This window comes from Athene noctua, chromosome 7, assembly GCF_965140245.1.
Source record: "Athene noctua chromosome 7, bAthNoc1.hap1.1, whole genome shotgun sequence".
Taxonomy (NCBI): Eukaryota; Metazoa; Chordata; class Aves; order Strigiformes; family Strigidae; genus Athene; species Athene noctua.
The window spans coordinates 37,771,809-37,794,570 of record NC_134043.1 but is presented as its reverse complement, the minus strand read 5'-3'; the positions used below and the strand labels follow the sequence as shown (position 1 = coordinate 37,794,570).

The window sequence follows — 22,762 nt, the reverse complement described above, 5'->3', positions numbered from 1 at the left end:
CTTTTTCTCAATTTGTTATGTCTTCAGTTTATTCTGTATCTATCTTTTTTTGTTTTAAGCAAAACTGCAGGATCTTTGCTTTTAAATTTAGATTTCAGTTAATTGTTTTTCAGTTATAGAGGGGAAAAAAGGGAAACTCTCCCCTTTCTAACTGCAGATTTTATAAACTAGTTTAATAAAACCTAATGTTTATCAGGAAAGAATATGCTTAGATACTTAATCACTTCCCTATGTTCCCAGGTAAAAATGAAAAAGATTCATGAAATAAATGTCAATAATAAATAACAAAGAATTTTGGCTCAGAAAAGGGTGACGTGACATTCATAACTATTTTATTTTAGTCAAAAATAGGTATTACTCTGCCAAGCATCAAGAAGGGATTGATTGCATGAGTTTCAAATGAAATTACTGTGAAAATAAGTGTACATTCTTTTAATTGTTTGGACAGGGTATTACTTCTGATTTGTTTCCTGGTGTGAAGCTACCGAAACCGGACTACAGTCACCTATTGGAAGCCATCAAAACAACCTGTGATGCTATGAATTTGCAAATGACTGACGTATTTACTATGAAGATCTTGCAGATTTATGAGATGATGGTTGTGCGTCATGGATTTATGATAGTTGGAGAGCCTTTTGGGGGAAAAACATGCGCATACCGAGTTTTAGCAGGAGCACTGGGAGACATATGTGAGAAGGTATCTAAACATTTTTATAAATATTTTCGGTGAAAACTATTTTCAAACAAATTCTATAAACATATTTTAGTATTTATAATGAATGCAGACTTTTTAAAAAGAACTTAAAAGTATAAGGAAAAGCTAAAGTATTTTATTGAGAAGCTGTGCTTCCAAACTTACATAAGATAGGATGACCCAATTTTAAATATATAAATTTTATGTGTTCCTGCACATGGTGTTTTCTCTAAATTCTTTCATTGAATTTGGCAAGCATTAGCTACTTGAAATTTTACGATGAACCGTTCCTTGTGAAAGCTTTACACTAGATTTCCACCTTATTCATATGAGAGCTACTGAACTCTCCATTAACAGAGATTATTCAGTTTAGAACTAGTCCAAACAATGGATCCACTTAGTAAACTTATACAAAGTTTTTAATATTTTCTGATAAGAATATAATAAACCCATGTAAACCCAGAAACTAAATAGTCTCAAATTTTGATTATTTATGAAACCAGAGTATATTAATTTTTCAGACAAATTTTGGATCTTAAATCCAAGATCTGTTCTGCTAAATATCTTCTCACCTCACATAGAAGTGGGTAATAATTGTTATCTGTGAAACATTTAAGTGGTCCAGGAGTATAGCTGTACCAAATCTTGCTCAGATTCGAGCCATCAAAATATTTATGTTCCATATAGGATCCCTGGAATCCTGCCACTTCAGATGTGGAAGCTTTTGCAGAATAGTCTAATCATAGTTACAGTCTTTAGTATTCTGTGCTCTAAGCAACTCTAGATTTAGTCAAGTCTGAGCTGCTAGGATGGAATGTAAACCCAGTGCAAGGCACTTCTGTAGCTGTTTCTGAAATGAAGCACTTAGGGTTTTAGATTTCAGAGATGACTGGCCCACTCAGTGAACTCCAGGCACCCCCCGAGAGAAATAGTAATAACCATGAAGCATAAGGGATCTCCAGGACACTGAATTTCTTCAGGTTGGCTGACTGGAAGCATGCAAACAACCTTAGCAAAATTGTTTCATTTTCTTAATGGTGATCTTCAGGCATACACCTTGTATTTTTCTGCAGATATCAGCAAGACTAGACTAGCTAGCCTTTCACACTGGTATTGCCATCAAACAGAACTTCATTCTTGTGACCATTTATTAAAAGCTGTTATTTAGTTGCTTCCGATATTATACATTAAACTGTGAAGCTTCTGCTTTAGGTATGTGGGAGAAATTTTGTTCCTCCCTGTCACTAAAATAAAACAATATTTAACTTTCTGCTTTTTCTTTTAATTCAGTGAATCATTTTCCACTCCTTCCCATTTCTGTTTGTTAAGTAAAAAAGTTATGTAGTAGAGTAAGAAATTTTTATCTGATTATTTTCTTCCTGTTAGTTCAGATTCTCAATCAACTCTAATAATTAATTTAATGGCCATCACACCTAATGGAGCTTTTTTCTTCTCCCCCCCCCCCCCCCCAAGAACTGGTATCCAACTAATCAACAAAATTTCATATTGATTGTGATAACAATTGCTTTTCTTGAGGATTTTTACCATCTTGAAAAAATGTTCTCAGTGATCTGAACTGATTAGTGTTCTGGGAAATCTAGCAGCTGTATTGGGACTATATCTGAAATTTGTGATTAGGGGGCAGTGGAATGAGGAAGATGAAAAGGAGAAATTTGTGATGAATGAGGTAAGAAGCTGTTAACAGAAATAATACAAAAGAAAATTGTAATGTACTTGCCAATCTTGAAGATTATATATCTAAATTTTTGTCATTGCAACTGTCACAAAGTTGCTGTACTCAGGTATTTTTTTTAAAAAAAAGTATTTTTGTCATGCTTATGTGTTTGCTGTTTACAGTTTATAACTCTTTCCAAAATGCTGTTATTCATTTTTCCCATTCTTTAAATATTACATTTTCCTATGAATATTCACTTTGGTGAAATAAAAAAATTATGTTAAAATGAATTATAATTCAATACAAACTGTCAGATAAAGAAGTCATAATCATACTTTTTTATAAACATACTTGTTTCTCCTTTGAAACAGTATAATAAAAATTCCTGCATTTTATTTTTCATGAAGGGAAACAAAGAAAAATTATGTGTATCTGGAAGAAGGACAGTCAGAACAGGCATGATATGATGCTGAACTCCCACTTTCCCAGTTCAAGTTCATACAGTGGAGCTACTTTTGGAAGGAAAGAGGGTTTTTTCTTAAATCAGGGATAGGTGTTTCTTATATTTTAAGGCTGTAGTACATAGGTGATCAAATGAATATTTGCAGTTTGTCACTGTTGCTTGTAATTCATTCCTGTAAAACAGCCAGTCACGAGTGATGTCCCCTAGGGCTCGGTGTTGTGGCCACTCCTCTTGAACATCTGAGGGATCGAGTGCACCCTCAGTCAGTTTGCAGATGACACCCAGTTGGGTGGGAGTGTTGATCTGCTCGAGGGTAGGGAGGCTCTGCAGAGAGACCTGGACAGGCTGGAGCCATGGGCTGAGCCCAACTGGAGGAGTTTCCATAAGGCCAAATGCCGGGGGCTGCCCTTGGGCCACAACAACCCCCAGCAGGGCTACAGGCTTGGGGAGGAGTGGCTGGAGAGCTGCCACTCAGAGAGGGACCTGGGGTGTTGATTGACAGCCGGCTGAACAGGAGCCAGCAGTGTGCCCAGGTGGCCAAGAAGGCCAATGGCATCCTGGCTTGTGTCAGCAATAGCCAATAGCGTGGCCAGCAGGGACAGGGAAGGGATCTCACCCCTGTACTCGGCACTGGTGAGGCCGCCCCTCGATGACTGGGTTCAGTTTTGGGCCCCTCCCTACAAAAAGGACATTGAATGACTCGAGCGTGTCCAGAGAAGGGCAACGGAGCTGGTGCAGGGTCTGGAGCACAGGTCGTACGGGGAGCGGCTGAGGGAACTGGGGGGGTTTAGTCTGGAGAAGAGGAGGCTGAGGGGAGACCTCATCGCCCTCTACAGCTCCTGAAAGGAGGGTGCAGAGAGCTGGGGATGAGCCTCTTTAACCAAGTAGCAAGCAACAAGACAAGAGGGAATGGCCTCAAGTTGCACCAGGGAAGGTTTAGACTGGCTATTAGGAAGCATTTCTTTCCAGAACGGGTTGTTGGGTGTTAGAATGGGCTGCCCAGGGAGGTGGTGGAGTCCCCATGCCTGGAGGGGTTTAAGAGACACGTTGACAAAGTGCTTAGGGATGTGGTGTAGTTGGGAACTGTCAGTGTTAGGTTAATGGTTGGACTGGATGATCTACAAGGTCTTTTCTAACCTTGATGATTCTGTGGTCTCAGAAATTTACCAAGGCAGTCATATTTATTGCTTAAATGTGGGAAAAATGGGATAGAGAGACAAAAGGGCTTGACCTGTCGTAATCCCTCTAAGCGTAAGAATAGAACTTGGGTCTCTTGATTGACTGCCTAATGTCCAGTTCACTAACATGAAAAAAACCCAAGGAATTCCATTTTCATTTATCAAGCCACTGTTCAGTATTAAAATTAGACTTACAACTACATGTGATAAAGTTGAGATAATTGTCTTTAGACACTTGTAAATCACCTTTCAAATGTGATATGTGATATCTTTTCTGCTGTAAACTGATGAAATTTTAATGATTTACTCATATATTACTAAAATTCAAAATAAAACAAAGGGCATAATAAATTGCATGTTTGGTTTTAACATTTTATTACTTTTGTGTCTTCAGGGGCTGATGGAAGAAAACAAAGTTCAGATCACTGTTTTAAATCCCAAATCCTTAACAATGGGTCAGCTATATGGACAGTTTGATCCAGTGTCACATGAATGGTCAGATGGCATCCTAGCAGTGAGCTTCAGAGCATTTGCTTCTTCCCCAGTAAGTGCTTCACAGGCTTAGAGCATTTTGGGAAATGACTTTTCAATTTATACATTTTAGATTTTAATTCAATGTTTGCCGGGTTATCTGTCTTCTCATGTGGGATCAGGAATGACACAACACCAAATGATGATCAAATCATTTGATTATTCTCTGATTCTGGTTATATTTATAGTACACTAAGTTTCGTACACGCACTTATCTGTCCTCTAATAGGCTGCATGCTATCTACACGTGCTGTCCATGCGCTTCTACAAGCATTTACATTGGTTAATTGTATTTGCATAAATAAAGCCCCAAACCTGCCAGAACTTCATCTGTATCTTGCTTTGTTCAAACTGGTGTGCTTTTGCTGACCACAGCTACTCCTTCTTTTGCTGACCGCAGGTGTTCATTCTTTTGCTATCTGTTGTTAACTTTGTCTTTGGCCTTGTATTTTCCCATCTGTATTCTTTTTTGCTGACTTCTCCTTTGGGCTTGTATTTTTCTATCTACATTCTTTTCTGTCTAATGCAGCCCAGACTCCTACAAATGTTGTTTGCCTAACCATTCTAGGATTCGCATGCTTTATTATCTGAATGCAGAGACTGCAGTTTGGCTTGGTTGTAGTATGCTCCATACAAGGTACTTTTTGGATGATGGTGAATTAAGATCTGTGTTTCAGAAGTCCTTACGTGAAGATAAAGTGGTTTTTTGTTTGTTTGTTTGCATATGTTATCAATAAATTAATAATCTTTATGCCATATTGTCATTCTTTATTTTGTCTGATTATGGCCCATATCTGTGCTGTTTTTTATATATATGGGTATTTTGACATTTATTTTGGAAGAAACTGCTGTCTGAGTGCGGCTTATGGCTGACTTTCTATTAAAGTCCATTGAAATATGTTCACTGAGTATAATAAAAGATGCATCCCCCTGTCAGATACTTTACTTTTTGCTAGTGATTGCAGTATCAGACTCTTTGCCCCCATAAACTTAAACAAACTAGTAGTATTTTGAAGTTGATCAGTGTGTGTTCACCACCTCTAATAACATTTGCAGAACTGCACAACTGCTTTGTATTTTCCTGTGAAAAATGTGAATACCTATGATTATTTACTTACGTTATAAAAACTCAGACATATTACATTTAGATATTAGCATATTCCTTAAATTAGTCCAATTGACTTCTGTGGCAAGAATGCAGTAAGTATTACCAATGAGTATAACTTGTATTAACAGTCTCACTGTGTCATAAGTCAAAGTATTTGAATATGTTGCAGTTTGACAGAAGCAGTGTACTGCACTGCAAGTATAACTGAAAGAAACGAAAGATTTTATAATTATAAAGTTTAATAATTAATAATAATAATTTTTATAATTATAAGTTATAAATATTTTATATTTATAACCTTGCCTAGTTAACTACAGTATAAGCATTAAAGTCATAAAACTAAATTGTGAATATAGATTGTGATTTCAGAAATTGCCTGTGAATACAACTCTGTACTCCAAGTATTTTCAAGTATTTTTTTTTGGAAAACAACTTTAGACCTAAAATATTTATTTTACAGTAAATGTAATAAAATAAATTGTGAATATTTGATTAAAAATATTTTCTGCAAAACAGACTCCAGATAGAAAATGGCTGGTTTTTGATGGACCAGTGGATGCAGTATGGATTGAGAATATGAACACTGTGCTTGACGATAATAAGAAGTTGTGCCTTATGAGTGGAGAGATCATCAAAATGTCACAGCAAATGAGCCTTATTTTTGAACCAATGGATTTAGAAGTTGCTTCTCCTGCTACTGTAAGTACCGATGTTTGAAAGACTGATCACAAATGTCTGTGAAATGTATTCTATTTTTTAGAAATATACTCAACCAAGAATAGTAATTTTAAGTTTGTATTTCTTTGATATATGTATAAAATAAAGAACATTTTTGCTTAGTTTTCTTGTTTAAGTTTTTCATAATCTTGCAGTATGATGTGAAAAATTATGTATTTACATATGTAATGTACATTACATATACAGAATACACTGTGACTGTTCAGTCTGACCCTTGCAGGTGCCTGACAAGAAAAATAAAACCATTCATGTGCAAATCTTTAATCTCCTAGACAAATTTTGATAAAACCAACAATCACTGGATTTCTGCTGTATGTCTATATCACACCTATTTTTTCTGATGGCACTTTTTGGAATGCAAAGATTTTCTCTTAAATATGAATAGAGGTTCAGATAATAATTTAAATAGAACAAAATATATGCATAGTCATACTGGTAAGGAATTTTTACTTAAAAATTATATAAAACTTAATTTAAAATCAAGTGTTAAGCACTCTAGTAGTCAGTTTATGCTCTTCTGTGACCTTAATGTTGGGAACTAATTCTATTTAAGAGCAAAATTTGTCTTTGTCATTAGGTTTCCTGTTGCCAGAAGAAATAAAGCTAGGCTTGAACCTGTCTCAGGGCCCACTGTACATTTTATATCAGCTTCTAATAATCCCAGAAGCTGTATATTATAACACCGAGTGTTATTTTAAGTTCTTGTAGATAGGAAAAAATCTTTGGAGATCACATAAGATAACATGCACCTGTTTGTTTCTTTATTTTAGGTTTCAAGGTGTGGTATGGTCTACATGGAGCCCCATATGTTAGGCTGGAGACCATTAATGATGTCTTGGCTAAATACAGTGCATTCAGGAATCAGTTCTGTGCATAAAGAATTTATAATAGGCCTGTTTGACAGAATGGTTTCTCTCTGTCTTGAGTTTATTAGAAAACACACAAAGGTAGGATAAAGAACTTTTTCTGAGCAACTAAGAGTATGAATTATTTCCACTTCCAAATGCCAAAGGAACAAATAATTTTATTTGGACCATATTAATTTGTATTTATAAATTTTTAAAAACAGCTAAGATGAAGGCTGTGCACAAGGTTTCTGTGTATTAGTTTGCTTCTGAATGTATTTTAGACACATTTATCCTACATATTTTTATCTTCACAGTGAAGAAAACACTGCTACCATCTAGCAGTCTCTTTTCAGTGAGTAAAACACACCCGCAACTGGGAGTATTTCTTTCTTTTCAGGAACTGTATCCTACTTCAGATACAAACTTAATTCGATCACTAATGAATCTGATGGACTGCATGATGGATGAATTTGCTGATGAAGCCAAAGTTAAAGCTATGAATGACCATGACATTTTCTCTTGGCTTGAGGTAAGCAGTTTGTTTAACATACAGAGCAGAGAATTCCAAACCAGGCTTTAGTGAAATGGACTTCACAAGCAATAAAACCTATATTTCATAATTACAATACATAACTTGAAATGTCCATTGAGGAAAATACTACTACCTTCTTTATAATTGAGACATAGTTGAGCTTGAGGTGTTTGATATCTTAATTATAAATTTAATGAATTTTATACAAACCAGCCAAAATTGTATATGATTCTCCAGTTTCTGGTATCTCAGTTTATTATTAGTTAGACCAATGCTTTCTCAGGATTACAATTCAAGGAAAGCCCTGTTAACAGAGATAGCCATCACTGCATGAGATAGGCCTCTGACTAACAGAAAGATAATCTAAATTGTCTATGCTTGAACTTTCTCAAAATAACGGCTTTGTGCTGAACAGGTCAGGCTTTTGCTGCACAACAAAGGTGATCAGATGCTGATAGTTAACATAATGGTGTTTTGTTTTACCAGCAGCATGGTTCCTTACTGTATACATAAAAGCAAGTTGGTCCAGTATAATTCTACTGTGATTTGTGGCAAAGCTTTCTTTGATTTAAATGAATAAGAATTTTGTAATATGCAGATACTGAAGTTACTACTTTTTTTTTTTTTTTTCCAACTTTAGGGTATTTTTTTGTTTTCACTGATATGGTCTGTAGGAGCTAGCTGTAAGGAAGATGATCGACTGAAATTTGACAAAGTTGTGCGAGAAATGCTTAATGGACCAATTACTGAAGGGACAAGAGAACAATACAAATTGTTGAGCAGTATCGACCAACAGCCTTCAAAAGCTTTTACAGTCCCATTTCCAACAGAAGGAACAATTTATGATTATAGATTTGTCAAAAAGGTGAGGATTGTAAAATAAGATGTGGACTTCCATTCTGAAGTAATCTTTTATGAATGCCACAAGGTGTATATTGTTATTGTTAATTTGTTTCTGTTGCCTACTACTTTTATCACTGAATAGGCCAGACATCCACCCTTGCAAGCTAGTGATGGTCTAGTGTTCTGGCTGGGACTTGCAGTACCAAAGCCTGTCATTTTGGCTACCAGAGTAATTGCCTGTTGTGGCAGAACAAGTATGCAGCAAATCTCAACCAGTTATTTCTGTTATCTTTTAATTCTTGATTTCTTGCAAGATTATTTTATTTTGGGTTTGAGCCCTTTTCTTAGGTGGAGGAAGCACTTGATATACTTTCAACCATAACTGTTTAATTACTGTAGTAGGCTACTTCTCTGCCTCTTCTCTGCCCCTTTTTCCTGGGAATTAGATGTGAATCCATGATGCATCTCTCAGGGGAGAAGAAAACTTCATGCACTGTATCTATTATGCTTCAGAGTCTCCAAGATAAAATAAATGTACCTTTTTTTTGAGTTTGTCATTCCTGTGAAGTCCTGTTGCAGTACAATGATTATTGCTTTTGTCTAGATTTCAAATCATGCATGATTCCTGTGTCTTGCTGTTTTGCTGATTAGGGATAGCAATTAAACTCAGACACCAGAGTGAAAAGAGCAGGCGTGTTTTACTTAAAATAACTAAATAATGTAACAGAATAATACGGAAAACATACAGTAAGAAAAGACAGAACAGCGCGCTTAAACAAATAGGAAAATACCGTGTAATGCATCAAATCATTACTACCTGAGAGAGAGAATAGTGATTAAGAAAGATCCATCACCACTTGCACATGTTACCATCATCCAGACCCGCAGTGGCTGGGCAGCCCCGGTTACAGCGAAGGTTTGGAGAACCTTTCCCTGCAAGTGGGAAATCCTATGCAGAGCATTCACCTGTAGGTGAGGCACCCAAAGTCGCTGCAAGTGGGTCCAGCCTTATATACCTAAAAATCAGCAAGCCAGAATAGCTGGCACCTTTGTTTTAAGCGGAAATATCTGGTTTCACTCTCTCATTAGATTCCCCCCAGAGCCTGGCCAGGGCTCAAGGGAGACGCTAAGGCAGTTTCTCTCCTTATCTAATTTATTTATGTTCTTTTTAAAACAAGGCCATACGTCTGTCCCAAGGCCGGACAGCTGGCTTCACGGCTTTGTTAACTTACCCCTACACAGAAAAGAAGAGAGATACATTCAGGATAGACATGTTTTCATTACATCCATCACCAGTAATAAGTATATGATATCTAAGCTACATCTTTCATAAATGAGCATACATATTTTGTCAGTGACTACATACTAAGTTAGCAGCTTCAGCTTGGGGCCTGTTGCTCAGGCTTCACCACCTTTTACATCAGAATAGGTGATTGGTTATAACTTAGTATAATTCCTATTAGCATAATGGTTCTTAGTTATAAAATATACAGGATTCATCTATAGGTCAACTCTGGCTTGGGCCTATTGTCCAAGCCTTAGCGCTTCACTTGCCAAGGAAGGTGGCTGAGATTTCAATCAGCAGTAAAGGCTTTATGTCTTCTGATCATAATCTATAAAAACATTCTCTTCCAATAAAGGGTTTTTTCTTTGCAAAGGTGGGAATATGCCCCCTCTAAGACTTAAGGAAAGAGCAATCTCAAGGAATTTAATATGACTTTTATCTCAAGATAGAATTTTTTTGGGATAACATAGAACATACAGTTGTTTCAGGGTTATTTACAATGAAAAAAAATATCTTCTTATATTAATTTACTGCTGGAGAGTTTTGACATCTTTTAAGACTCCTCTCATAGGAAGAGAAAGATTTGCTGTGGAGCTTCAGCACTAAAATTAATCTGCCCTCAAATTCCATAGTTTAGAGGTATTTATTATGAATGAGAGTCCATGGAAAGGCTGATGATGCCTTTTTAGTTTTAGTAATTAAATGTATTAGTAATTTTCTATTTTATTACATATATATATATATACACACACTATATGTGATGCACATATAAAAATATATATATTTTTCCATTTTATATATCTATATAAATATTTGTACAGATATAAAAGGTAAGATAAAGTCCTTGTCTTTAAGCAGTTGCATGCTTGCATGATTCAGGCACAGGCATTATGTTTCTTTTTAAGTACTCTCAAACTGAAAGCACTGCATTATGAAGCAAACCAACAAAATTATTTTGTAATCTTTTAGAAAATTGATAGATAATCCCATCTATTAATTTACAGAACTTTGATTTTGCTATTTCCATTGGTTCTATGCTTTTCTCCTGTTTATTTTATATATATATATATATATATATATATATGTGTGTGTATGTATGTATATAACTTTCATATAAATTAAAATAGGGAGCAGGAATTTGGGAACCCTGGGTGGAAACACTCAAATCAACTCCTCCTATACCTCAACATATGATGTTTAATGAAATAATTGTGCCAACTCTGGATACTGTTCGATACATGGCATTGATGGAATTGTTGACAGTGCATCAAAAACCTTCTCTATTTGTGGGGCCAACAGGAACGGGAAAAAGTACCTATATTACTGTAAGTACTTTTAATACTGACATTAGACTTAGTTCTAAAAGGGTTAAGATGATTAATAATTTGATAGCTTTTTTTAGAAGGAAAATGAGACATGAATTGTATATTATGAAATAAAATTATGGGCAACTAAAAATACAGTTGCATAGCAAAAGGTGGTGGGTTTGGGGTTTTGTGGTTTTTTTTTTTTTTTTCTTCTCTGCACTTCCAGACTAAATTCCTAAGAAGCACTCAGGTACCCACTGGAATAAGCTGCTAATAGAACCCAAACAGGACTGTTCCGTTTGGTTCCTGTATTGATTTACTTTACATTGTGTTTGTGGATAGTATTTTGCCCATTACCTTTCCATATCTCTGTACTGGTGTGTACCATAGAAAAGATTGTAAGAAAATTATTAATTTTGTCTTTAATGTAATTTGAATTCTGTTTAATAAATAATATTGAGCACTGAGAACTGAAGAGAAAACAAATTATTGACAGTTGGTTTTTAAGTTACCAGTGTGCATTTTTATATTGAAAGAAGCAAGATATACTTAGCTTTGAGTCTGCCTAATAATAATCAAAACACGTGATAGTAAGTAATCAAAACATTTAATGTAAGTAATGACTTAGTACAGCCAAGTGCAATACATTTCTCAGAGCTTGTGAAGTTCCAATCAAAGGGAATAACAGTCTTGTAAAAGGCATTGTAACTTCAGGTATTAGAATAAGAAATCAAGATAAATGCTTTTTTATTTTTTCCATGTCTAGAAATATTACTTTTTCTGTCTAAAGGGATAAGTCAGACTGTATAATTGAAAGCAGATTTTACTATCTTTTTGAAAGAATTGAGTCATTGTTATTTTTGGATAGAGTATTTCCTTTTTTCATCTTGAGTTGCCAAGTGATACTTTGTTAAATTGAATTTTATCATGTGACTATTAAAATAACAATATGGGTAATAGAGAAAATGATTCTAATGGTCTAGATTTAAAATTTTACATTTTAATTCTTCAGACATACATTTTAATTCTTCAGACCTCTGACAGATACTATGGGTTAAATCTGGATACCATAAATCTTTCTGGGCGACTATTAAAGCCTGACAGGCCATGGAACTGTGCCAATCGAGTGTTCGTGTTACGAGATTCACTTGCAGAAATTTCCAAATTTGGCATTTTTCACTGTGTTTCATCTAGATCTGTGAAGCAGTATACTTTTGAGGCAAAAAGGGGATATATGATTGGAGATATGGCAAAGCCATTATTGCATTTGTAGCTAATGAGATTCTTAAATCATAAAGAGAAGGAAGAAGACATTCCTCTGAGCAGCACAAAATTGTTTTTATTCTTTTTTCCTCCAATATGTCTTTTTGTAGAGAATTTTGCTTCTGTTGATTGCTCCAGTGCAATCAGCATGAAGCCTGTGTACACTCAATTGTTTTACAGAGAGCGCAAAACTTTAAAATTATGTAAACAGATAAAATAAATTTGGTTCCATGGTCTTGAATCTGTTATCTTTCCTTCCTTTTGTGTGATAAAAATTGACTGTGAAATTACTGTCTAAGGATTATTTAACTTAGTTTTGATTTTAATTTACATTTCTGAAATAATTTTGAAGAAAATAAATATTAAGGCTGGAAGGAGATCTGTTCATAAAAGACTTCCTGGAATATTGATGTCAGAAATATAATGAAGCATAAGTAAAACATTTGTTTATAGTGAGGAATATGACTAGTTTCTACTGCATAGTTAATTTCTGAGGTGAGAGTTAAGAATGTGATATTTCTTGGGAGTACAGAACTGATCAAAAGAATAAAAGAAATGTGACCATTGAGTTACATTGCTCTATAGTTTCCTTAAGGTGTCATTGTTATATTTTTGTGCAATAGCTCAGATTTTTCCTTCTAGGATAGAGATTAAACATTCTTTCTGCTGAAAAACCTATACAGTCTTGGAAGGTGTCAGTTCAGGAGGCTGTTGACAAGGATTAGACTAGTCATTAGAGACATTATTTTATATGCAATAATGCTCTGTAGCAGCTGCTGGAAGGATGGAAGTGTGTCTTTCCCTGTGGTTTTACTCACGTGCAGCTAAGAAATGAGTCCCATTCAGTCTTACTTGAAATGCTGACTTTGATCCAGATTTCCCCCAGAGGTTAAACTGCAGCTGACATAAGGGACTTTGGAAGGTAGTTAGCATTAAAAAATACTACCAATCTTGATGGTAAAGTTTATCTTTAGATATTCTTGCTATGCCCTTCAAAGGAAATAGTCCTGGAAACTCTTCAAAACTAGGCATAAATATTTGGACCTGTGGATACTTTTGCAAATTTGGGTGTGGATTAGGAAAGACAATATGTATCAACTCTAATTAGTACTATGAAGTGTGTGCAAAATATTAACATACTGAAATGATATAATACACTAGGAAGATTTTTTTTTTTTCTGAGAAAATGTGAAAACGACTATATTGGAAGTAGAAATTTTTTCTGACATATCAAGTTTATTACATTTCGAATTATTCGACAATATTGGTTCATCCAATGAAATATTATTAGAGCTCTCTTAGAGATAAATTACTACTTTATCATTTTAAATCAAATAAAAATGGTACAAAAATGCCTGTTTGATTGCTATTTGCTAAAGTGCTATAGAATTTATCTATGTGTGTAGTTTAACTTCTCCCTCTTTACAATCCTTCCAGAATTTTCTTTTAAATAATTTGAATAAAGAAGTCTACAAGACACTGCTCATTAACTTTTCAGCACAAACTACAGCAGCTCAGACTCAGAATATTATAATGTCCAAGCTGGACAAAAGGAGAAGAGGAATTTTTGGACCTCCTCTTGGGAAAAGAATGGTAACTGATATATTGTAAATAAGTGTTTAAATGCAAACAAATATGTAAATGCACTATTTTCTCAACCGATCACAGGTGATATCAGGAAAGGATGCTCAACTTGAAATAAACTGTCAGAGTTCTAATTCTTTTAATTTAGTTCCTCGTGTTTCTGTTCTTCCTTCTCCCAGTAACATGCATCCTGTCTTAATCAACAGAGTAAAATATGATATATGATATGAGATGAATAACAGTTATACTTCCTGCTCCATATTTTGTGATATTATCCTTGAGATAAGAGTTCTGTATGGGTAAGCTTCTTGCTGGTATGAAATAACCGAGAAATCAGCGTTGAGCATGAAGTTGGACTAGGTGAACTCCAGGTTTCCTTACAGCCTGGATAGTTCAATGATTTTGGAAGACTTAAAGAAGATTGGAATCTTTTATGTTTTTATCATGGATGCCTGCCAAACCTTTCAGGATCAGTGGAACTCTGAGTACTCAGAAGCTCAAGAAGGATATTAGAGTAGATCTATCTCTTTTTTTTTTTTTTTTTTTTTTTCCCGAAGTAAACAAATCCTTTTGTCCTCTGTCTAGAAGTTTCAATGAGAGTGAAAATTGAAATCTAAGGAGTTTCTATTTTTTTTTTTTCAACCCAGATTAAGGAAAAATTTAGCTTTTATGGAAAAATTTAAAATTATTGTGTTTAAAATGCAATGATAGCTGTGTATGATTTAATACTGATACTTTTATGATGCCTATAGACTTTTTGTATTTACATCCTCATTTTTTTTCTCATTTTTAGTATTTCCTAGCTATTATTTAATAAATGTTATCAAGAGCAAAGTGTGTTAATGTTAGAAGTTCCTTAAGGAAGCACCATTTAAAGTGTTTTAAAGTCTTCCCCTGCCTCCCCCTCCAAGCTATTCTTTTAGGATGTATTTTAGCCCAGTCTTAAAAATGTAAAGATACTTTGAAGGGATGAATTTTGTCTTGATCTGTATTAGTCAAGAACACTTAAAACCATTTCAGAATGTTGCCCAAATTGCAGTGCTAAATAGGATACAAGGCCCACAATTTAACCTGTTTTTCTTTTTACCAAATCTCTACTCTGTATCAGTTAGAGAATGAGAAGAAAGGGGGATAGAATGCATAAAGGTCTCTCTAGATCTTGCATAGCAGTTGCATTAGGTTAGTTGTGTGAAGATATTTCCTCATCAGCAGTGGCCTATACTTTAGGAACAGCAGTGCCAAGAAAAATGTAATGTTTAATAGATTTTAAAACACAACCATAGTCTCACTGAAGTTTGAGATTTCTGTGGGTCTTCTTGATTCCATCTTTTTTCCAAGAAGAGCCACGTAAGTAGCACAGTGAAGTTTAAATAGCAAGTGTTAGTTTACCATTTTTTATTTTATAATGGCCTTAAACTGACACAGTTACTTCTTAAGTTTGATTTTTATTTAACTCAGCAGCATGTCCATTAAGAGCTTAGGGCTGCTTTTCAAAAACTTGTATTGGAGTGATACACATCAATACAAGTTTTTGAATTTTAATTTTAATGGGAGTGAATTGATGTGCAGTGTTTCCAGAATCAAGAAAAATGATGCCATATATTCAGTAAAATAAATAAATGCATAATCCTTTATGTTTTTCTTTTCAGGTTGTCTTTGTAGATGATGTTAATATGCCAGCACGAGAGGTCTATGGTGCTCAACCACCTGTTGAGTTACTACGGCAGTGGTTAGATCACTGGAATTGGTATGACCTTAAAGACTGCTCAGTGATTAAACTTGTAGATGTTCAGATTGTGTGTGCAATGGGACCACCAGGTACGAGACGTGTCTTATATGCTTTTTCCTGTTTCTTTCGTTTCCAAAGGCTGAATGCTTATTGATTCATAGTTTTACAATTTGGGTCTTTATGGCTAGGGATAGGACTCAAGAAACCCTTTCCTTGCAGGAAACATGAACATCAGTTATAGTACAGTGGTTGAAAAGCGGCAGAGAGACTACAGAAGCCTGCCAGTAAGAAATACTGCTTTTCAGGAAGACAAGAATGTACCTACAAATTATTTATGAAATCCCTTTGGTCTAATGAGACCTTCCATTGTCCTTCGGTCAATTTTATATTTCTTTAGAAGTTTTCTAAATAGTTCTAAGTGATGCTCTTAAGCGAATAAACCTTACTTTATTTGATCAAAAAGAAGATGATGATATGTTTTTGATAGCCTGCATACATGTTGACTATATGAACTATTTAGTTAAAAAACGTGTCTGGCATATTTTATCAGTTAAATGTGGAATTACTGTTTCTTTGATGCTGTTGTGTTTGCTTTTAAAGAATCTATACAATCTACTTCCTTCACTACAGCAGGAATCATGTAACAGAATTTAACAGAATTGTTCACAACCCTGTCTCTAACATACCACCTAAAAAGTCTGTCATTATCTGAGCACATTTAGAGTGTTTAATCAGGCTCTGATTGGTGCTTTCCTTCTCTTTTCTGCTTCAGCTTCCCTGGACTTTTCTCCTTTCTTTTGTAGAGTTATTTGCACACACAAACACACACACAAACATGTCAGTTCTTCTCTGATACTGCTTTTATATTGGGACGGTATGCGTGCCCATGTGATAGGGGTCCACTCCTGTTTCATGTATCTGGTTTCCTAAAGAAGCAAAACTCCTTCTTTCAATCATTTTAAATTAGAGGCAGTGTTCACTCACAGTTCAAAGCACTTGATCTAAGTATCAGTTGGTGAAGCAACTGAGCAGAAGGAAACTGTGAAAAAATTTTAAAATTTTACATCTTCATTTTTCCTAAATCTTAGGTGAAATCATGATCTGTAATATGTTCTGGCATAACTTAATTGCACAGGTCTCTTTTCTTCTTCTTCCTTTTTTTTTTTTTTTTTTTTTACATCAGAAATAGCCAAATCTTGGAGCTGCTTTTTCTGTAAAGCATCTCTTCATGCTATGTTCCTGTTTCAGAGCGATAGTGTAGAAGTGACTTTCAACCACTCTGATATTGGTTCAAGCTTTCCTTTCACAGGAGAAGTTATAGTTAGTTTTGTTCCAGTACTCTTCTGGTAGAATGGTGAAAAATGGACTGATCAAATGCACAAGTTATGGTTCTAACTATTTGTTTCAATTATCACAATTCAGCTTCAGGCTGAAGAATTTATTTTAGTAGCTATGTACAGGGAGCTACTTCCAGAACTCACAAAATTATATTCTCCTTTCCAGCCCATGTTTATTTATTCTTCTTCTAATAAGAAATTAAAATTTGAAATCTGTACATGTATATAGTGCTACTGAAACAAATATAAAGGTATTTAAAGAACATTTAAAGCTCTTTTGTTAAAGTAAGGTTTAAAATTTATAGTAGGAAAGTATTATCTTTTGGGTAAAATTCATATTTATATCCCAATAGCTTGTGTAATTTTACCATCAGTGCACATGTAAACTTCAAGAAGCATTGTAAACTGCTGTGTCTGAGAGATTACCTTAGTTGGGATAGGAGTAGGATGAATATCTGGTCTATTTAGCATAAAATACTGAGAGTCCTCAGCCAATATTAGTAATGCATATACAGTTAAATATAGACAATCACTAGTTCTGCTTGAAGTCTCAGGTGGCTGAATGTGAGACAGCTCCAGGCCAGTGTCTTTTAATTTCATTAGTGTAGGGTCATGCCTGAGCTACAAAGTCATGTGTTTTAAAAGAATTTACTGTGCTAATTTGGTTGCCCTTAGCTATGTTCCTGATGTTAGGGATGGTAGATTGCTCATTTTTCAGCTACTTTTTTTCTAATTTGCTGCTATAAGAAGGTTGAACACACTGTGAAGCAGCTTAACCCTGATTTCCAAGCAGAACAAGCAAGTATCCAATAAATTTCTGTTTTGTGTCCCTGTACTTCCATACATAGCTTCATTGTCCAAATCACAATCTAGTAATAAAAAATACAAACTCTACAACTGGGGATAAAATTTAAATTGAATAGAGTATACAGTATTACTTGTAGAGGCTTCTTTCATTGGGATGCTTTGAAAATCAAGAACATGGGTTTGGAGTTTCATAATAAAAGTTTTCTTCTATAACAGAAGCATAGTTAAAATAGTCTCAAATCTATTTATCTGTAACTTGATGATTTCATTCTGTATTTTACAGACTATTGGTTTCAGGAGAAAAGACTGACACTGAATGGCCTGTTGCTTTTATTAGGTTTATGTTAAAGTGTGGTACTTCTCAATATGAGCCTACTAGTTGAATCAAAGATGAATATTAGGAAAAAATGGCTAGGTTTTTACTGTTTTATTTTAAATTTTTCTGTTATAGTATTAATGTTTCCTAATATTTAGGTGGTGGTCGAAACCCAGTAACACCACGATTCTTGCGACACTTCAATACAGTTACTATGAATGAGTTTGACGATAAATCCATGTCCACAATTTTTTCTAGAATCTTAGACTGGCATCTAACAGTATGGTAAGTGAACTCTATGTATTGGGAAAAAACAAAGTCAGTGTTTAAATTATGCTACTAGGAAGTCTCCAAGATATGTTTGTGGGACACTGCTCTTGAAAAGAAATCAGTCTTTTATATCCTGTACCTTTTGAGTTATTCATTACTCTGCAGAAATAGAGCTCATCTTAAAATATTCCAAAGGTGAAGTTCTTGTTCTAAAGTTTCTAAGAGTGGTTTAGATTAGCTGAGGCTAAGTCAGTTAGTTGAGATATTTCTGTAATAGAATATCCTCTGATGTATAATAAATAAGAATAGAATTTGGTTAGTCATTCAAATAATGGAACTGGAAACTGCTCTTAAATTTCCTGTGGTTTGAGAAGGCTTACTCTTTCCTGGCCTTTCACCCACTGCATAATTGTTAATTCCATTATTAGGAGGGACTTCAACTTTCACTGTCTGTCCATTCTGACAGCTAAGCCTCAAAAGTTGCTCATATCCTGTTCCCACACCAAGTTTGTGATTTGACAGCTTCTGACCCTTTGAGGGAGAGTTGTCCCAGAAAAAAGCAAGGGCTACTTGACCTGACTTCCCTGTTGCTACTGTAAGTCGTAAAAATGAGGAGGGGAAAGGGTATAATTAGCTGTCTAACATAGTCAAATTTGTCATCATGTTCCATGGTTACGAGATTTGATTTTCAGAGTTAATCCAGTGGGAGAACTAAGATTTGTAAAGCTGCCTGTGAGGAAGTATAATCATAGAACTGGCATGAATTTATAAGTAAATTAGTGTACGTATACAATATTATTTATTAATACACATTTATTATTTCATAGTATGGTGAAATTATGAGGATCATTCTCTTCTTACCACCTCTTATGATTTGTCAGTTATAGCTTTTCATCACAGTATGTAGAACTGACTCCGCAAATTATTAATGGAACCATGCGTATATATAAAGAAGCTATGAAGAATCTGCTTCCTACTCCAGCCAAATCTCACTATTTGTTCAATCTCCGTGACTTTTCACGTGTTATTCAAGGTGTTTGCCTCTCAAGGCCTGAAACTACAGAATCTGTAGGAATGATAAAACGTCTCTGGGTTCATGAGGTATATCACCTAATACTAAGAAATTATATTTATTTTAAATAAGAAAAAGATGTGGATTTGTGGATTAATATTTTTGTAATGTCATTCCTATTGGCTAATAGCTGTGAGTTGGTATCACACTCATGAGAAAGGATATTATGTACCCTATGGGCAGAGGAAATCAGACTTTTGCAAAGTATGAATCCTATCTTAGTAAACAAGTTGATTGTTGATACCTTCACTTTCATGTGATTATGTAGTCTCTGTATGATGTTTTGAATGCCTGCACAGTCCTTTCCATTTCTTCTCTCCTTCTTCCAAAAAAACCCCATATCAACAATGAGAAGAACAGCAAGTAGACCCAGGTCACTGGAAATTTTGAGTGATTTGAAGTTTGGTTCCTAATTTTTATTATTTTTTCTTTTTTTTACTTTTGGCCTGCCTTTAGAAGAAATTCTTGAGTTTACTGTCTTCAACAAATGCTTCCTATTTTTCAGTCATAATAGGATAGACACACTTAAAGAGCTCAAGTGAAACAGCCCTTTTAAAAACAAGAGGAAAATGCCCCATATAGGTGATATCTGCTCTCTTGTGGTGGTGGTTTTTTTTTTTTTTTTTTTTTTTTTTTTTTTTTTTCTGGATTAAAAGAAAGCAAGGTCATTGATAATTGTTGCTTTTTAAATATTTAACTATAGTTCATAGAATGAAATCAGCATGAAGAGACCATGGAAAGAGATCTTTGGTGATCATCTAGTCCATTATCCTTCCCCAAAGCAGGATCACATGAAGAAAGGAACAATAGTAACTTCTGAAGTGTTTTTTCTAAAAATTTCTTATAATTCTTCTGGGAAAGATATTAATGTTCTTCACTATCTTTTTCATTAAAAAACATTTTCTAATATCCAGCTGCAGTCTTCTTTCTTGAAATACAAACTCTTAACTTGTCCTATCTAGCTGTAGTGGAAAGACCAACATGTTTCCTTCCTCTGTGCAGCAGCCTTTTATGCATTTGTGTGATACTGTTTATAAATATATAAATGTATATGTGTGTGTGTGTATGTATTTCTGTATGAATTTTCACTTCAGAAGTAATATTACTGGACTCAACTGTTTAAATTAATTCTAAATATCTATTTTGTTTTTTTCTATGTAGTGACATTTATATTTTGAAGTGTTTTTCAGAATTGTACTTGTTTTATCTTCTTTAAAAGAAGTATAAATTCAAGAGCAGAAGTAACTAATAAAATATATATATATTTTTTTTTTAATACAGGTTCTTAGAGTGTATTATGATCGCTTGGTGGATAATCCTGACAGGGCTTGGCTTGTTGGATTTATCCAAGAAGTAGTGAAAAATGACTTACATGAAGACTTTCATGAACTTCTTCAGAATCTGGACTTCAATAATGATGGCAGAGTGGAAGAAGATGACTTACGTAGCTTAATGTTTTGTGATTTTCATGACCCTAAGAGAGAAGACACTAGATACAGGGAGATTAGTGATGTGGATCAATTGAGATTAGTTGTAGAGAGTCACCTTGAAGAGTTTAATAACATAAGCAAGAAGCCAATGCAGCTTGTCTTGTTCCGGTTTGCTATAGAACATATTTGTAGAATTTCCCGAATTCTAAAACAGCCTCGCAGCCATGCCCTCCTTGTTGGTGTTGGAGGTAGTGGTCGACAGTCTCTTACTCGATTAGCAGCCCATATGGCTGAATACAACCTTTATCAGGTTGAAATAACTAAAAGTTATGGTATCAATGAGTGGCACAAAGACTTGAAAGCCATACTAAGAAAATCTACTGAAGGGGAAAAGCAGGGAGTTTTCTTGTTCACAGATACACAGATTAAAAAGGAATCATTCTTAGAAGACATCAACAACTTACTAAATGCAGGTGAAGTGCCAAACCTCTTTGCAGTAGATGAGAAACAAGAGATTTGTGAACAAATGCATCAATTAGATCGCCAACGGGACAGGACAAAACAGACTGATGGCAGTCCTGTAGCTCTTTTTAATATGTTTGTTGATCGCTGTCGAGATCAGCTTCATATAGTACTGGCAATGAGTCCCATTGGAGATGCTTTCCGTAATCGTCTTCGTAAATTCCCAGCACTTGTCAACTGCTGCACACTAGACTGGTTTCAGGTAAAACCAAAACTTTTTTTGTGCTTGTTATTCTAAGGGAAATACAATAGAAACATGACTTCAACACTTTTTATAGTAATTCTCTTTGAACAAGTTAGTAGTGAAAAATATCTTGAATTTTCTTACTGTCATGTTTTAAAATGCTTACACCATTAGAACTGTTCTGACTGTAATGAAGGCCATATAGGCTGAATGCAGAATCATCAAGACAATATTTGTCTGATTGTGGTATAAGAGTATAACTGATGAACATACCACTGTAGTTATTACAGTTTTAAATATGTAGGGTTTTTTCTATTACCAGGACTTATCAGAATAGAGGGTGCCAAAAAAGTTTGAAACTGAAATATCTGTCAAAAATACAGACATCTTTTGAAGCAGAACACCATATTTTTACCCAATACTTTGCAATAAAATGATATTCTATCTGTTATGTGCAAAAGACTTTAGAATATATAAAATGTGGAATTTAATCATATAAAGTATCTGAGGAACTTAATTTCATCCAGTTTTAGAATGTAGTACTGCATTGTTAAAGATTATTTTGAGGAGAAAGAGCAGAGACAGTTACACACACACAAATATATTGAAATTCAAAATTTAATTCAAAATTTTCCTTTTAGTAACAGGATTTCTACTGTTTCTACATTTAAAAAAAATGTTTTAAGATCTGTGTGAAGTACTGAATAAGTGGAAGGTATTTATTTGCTTGTTTTAGACATGGCCTGAGGATGCATTAGAAGCTGTGGCCTCTCGCTTCTTGGAAGATGTTGAAATGTCAGAAGAAACTCGAAGTGGGTGTATTGATATGTGTAAAAGCTTTCACACATCTACCATTATTTTATCTGACTTATACTATGCCAAGCTTCAAAGACGCAACTATGTTACACCTACTTCATATTTGGAATTGATCTCCACTTTTAAAAGTCTACTTGAAAACAAACGCACGTAAGGATTTATAATGTGACTTCTAGAAGAACTCAAGTTCACAGAAAAATACTATTTTCTCTCTCTTAGAGCTAATCTGA

The 22,762-nt window shown here is 34.6% G+C and overlaps 1 protein-coding gene across 1 annotated transcript in view; it reads left to right on the top strand.

Annotated features, from left to right (window-relative positions):
- DNAH7 (dynein axonemal heavy chain 7) overlaps window positions 1-22,762 on the top strand; it is a 116,454-nt gene that overhangs the window by 47,357 nt on the left and 46,335 nt on the right. The window contains exons 28-40 of the mRNA XM_074910712.1: window positions 449-697; window positions 4,405-4,554; window positions 6,166-6,348; window positions 7,158-7,334; window positions 7,633-7,764; window positions 8,408-8,632; window positions 11,023-11,220; window positions 13,903-14,058; window positions 15,699-15,867; window positions 18,397-18,523; window positions 19,390-19,609; window positions 20,862-21,734; window positions 22,453-22,682. Coding sequence (XP_074766813.1) covers window positions 449-697; window positions 4,405-4,554; window positions 6,166-6,348; window positions 7,158-7,334; window positions 7,633-7,764; window positions 8,408-8,632; window positions 11,023-11,220; window positions 13,903-14,058; window positions 15,699-15,867; window positions 18,397-18,523; window positions 19,390-19,609; window positions 20,862-21,734; window positions 22,453-22,682 — 3,089 coding nt within the window. The remainder of the gene's footprint in view (window positions 1-448; window positions 698-4,404; window positions 4,555-6,165; window positions 6,349-7,157; window positions 7,335-7,632; window positions 7,765-8,407; window positions 8,633-11,022; window positions 11,221-13,902; window positions 14,059-15,698; window positions 15,868-18,396; window positions 18,524-19,389; window positions 19,610-20,861; window positions 21,735-22,452; window positions 22,683-22,762) is intronic.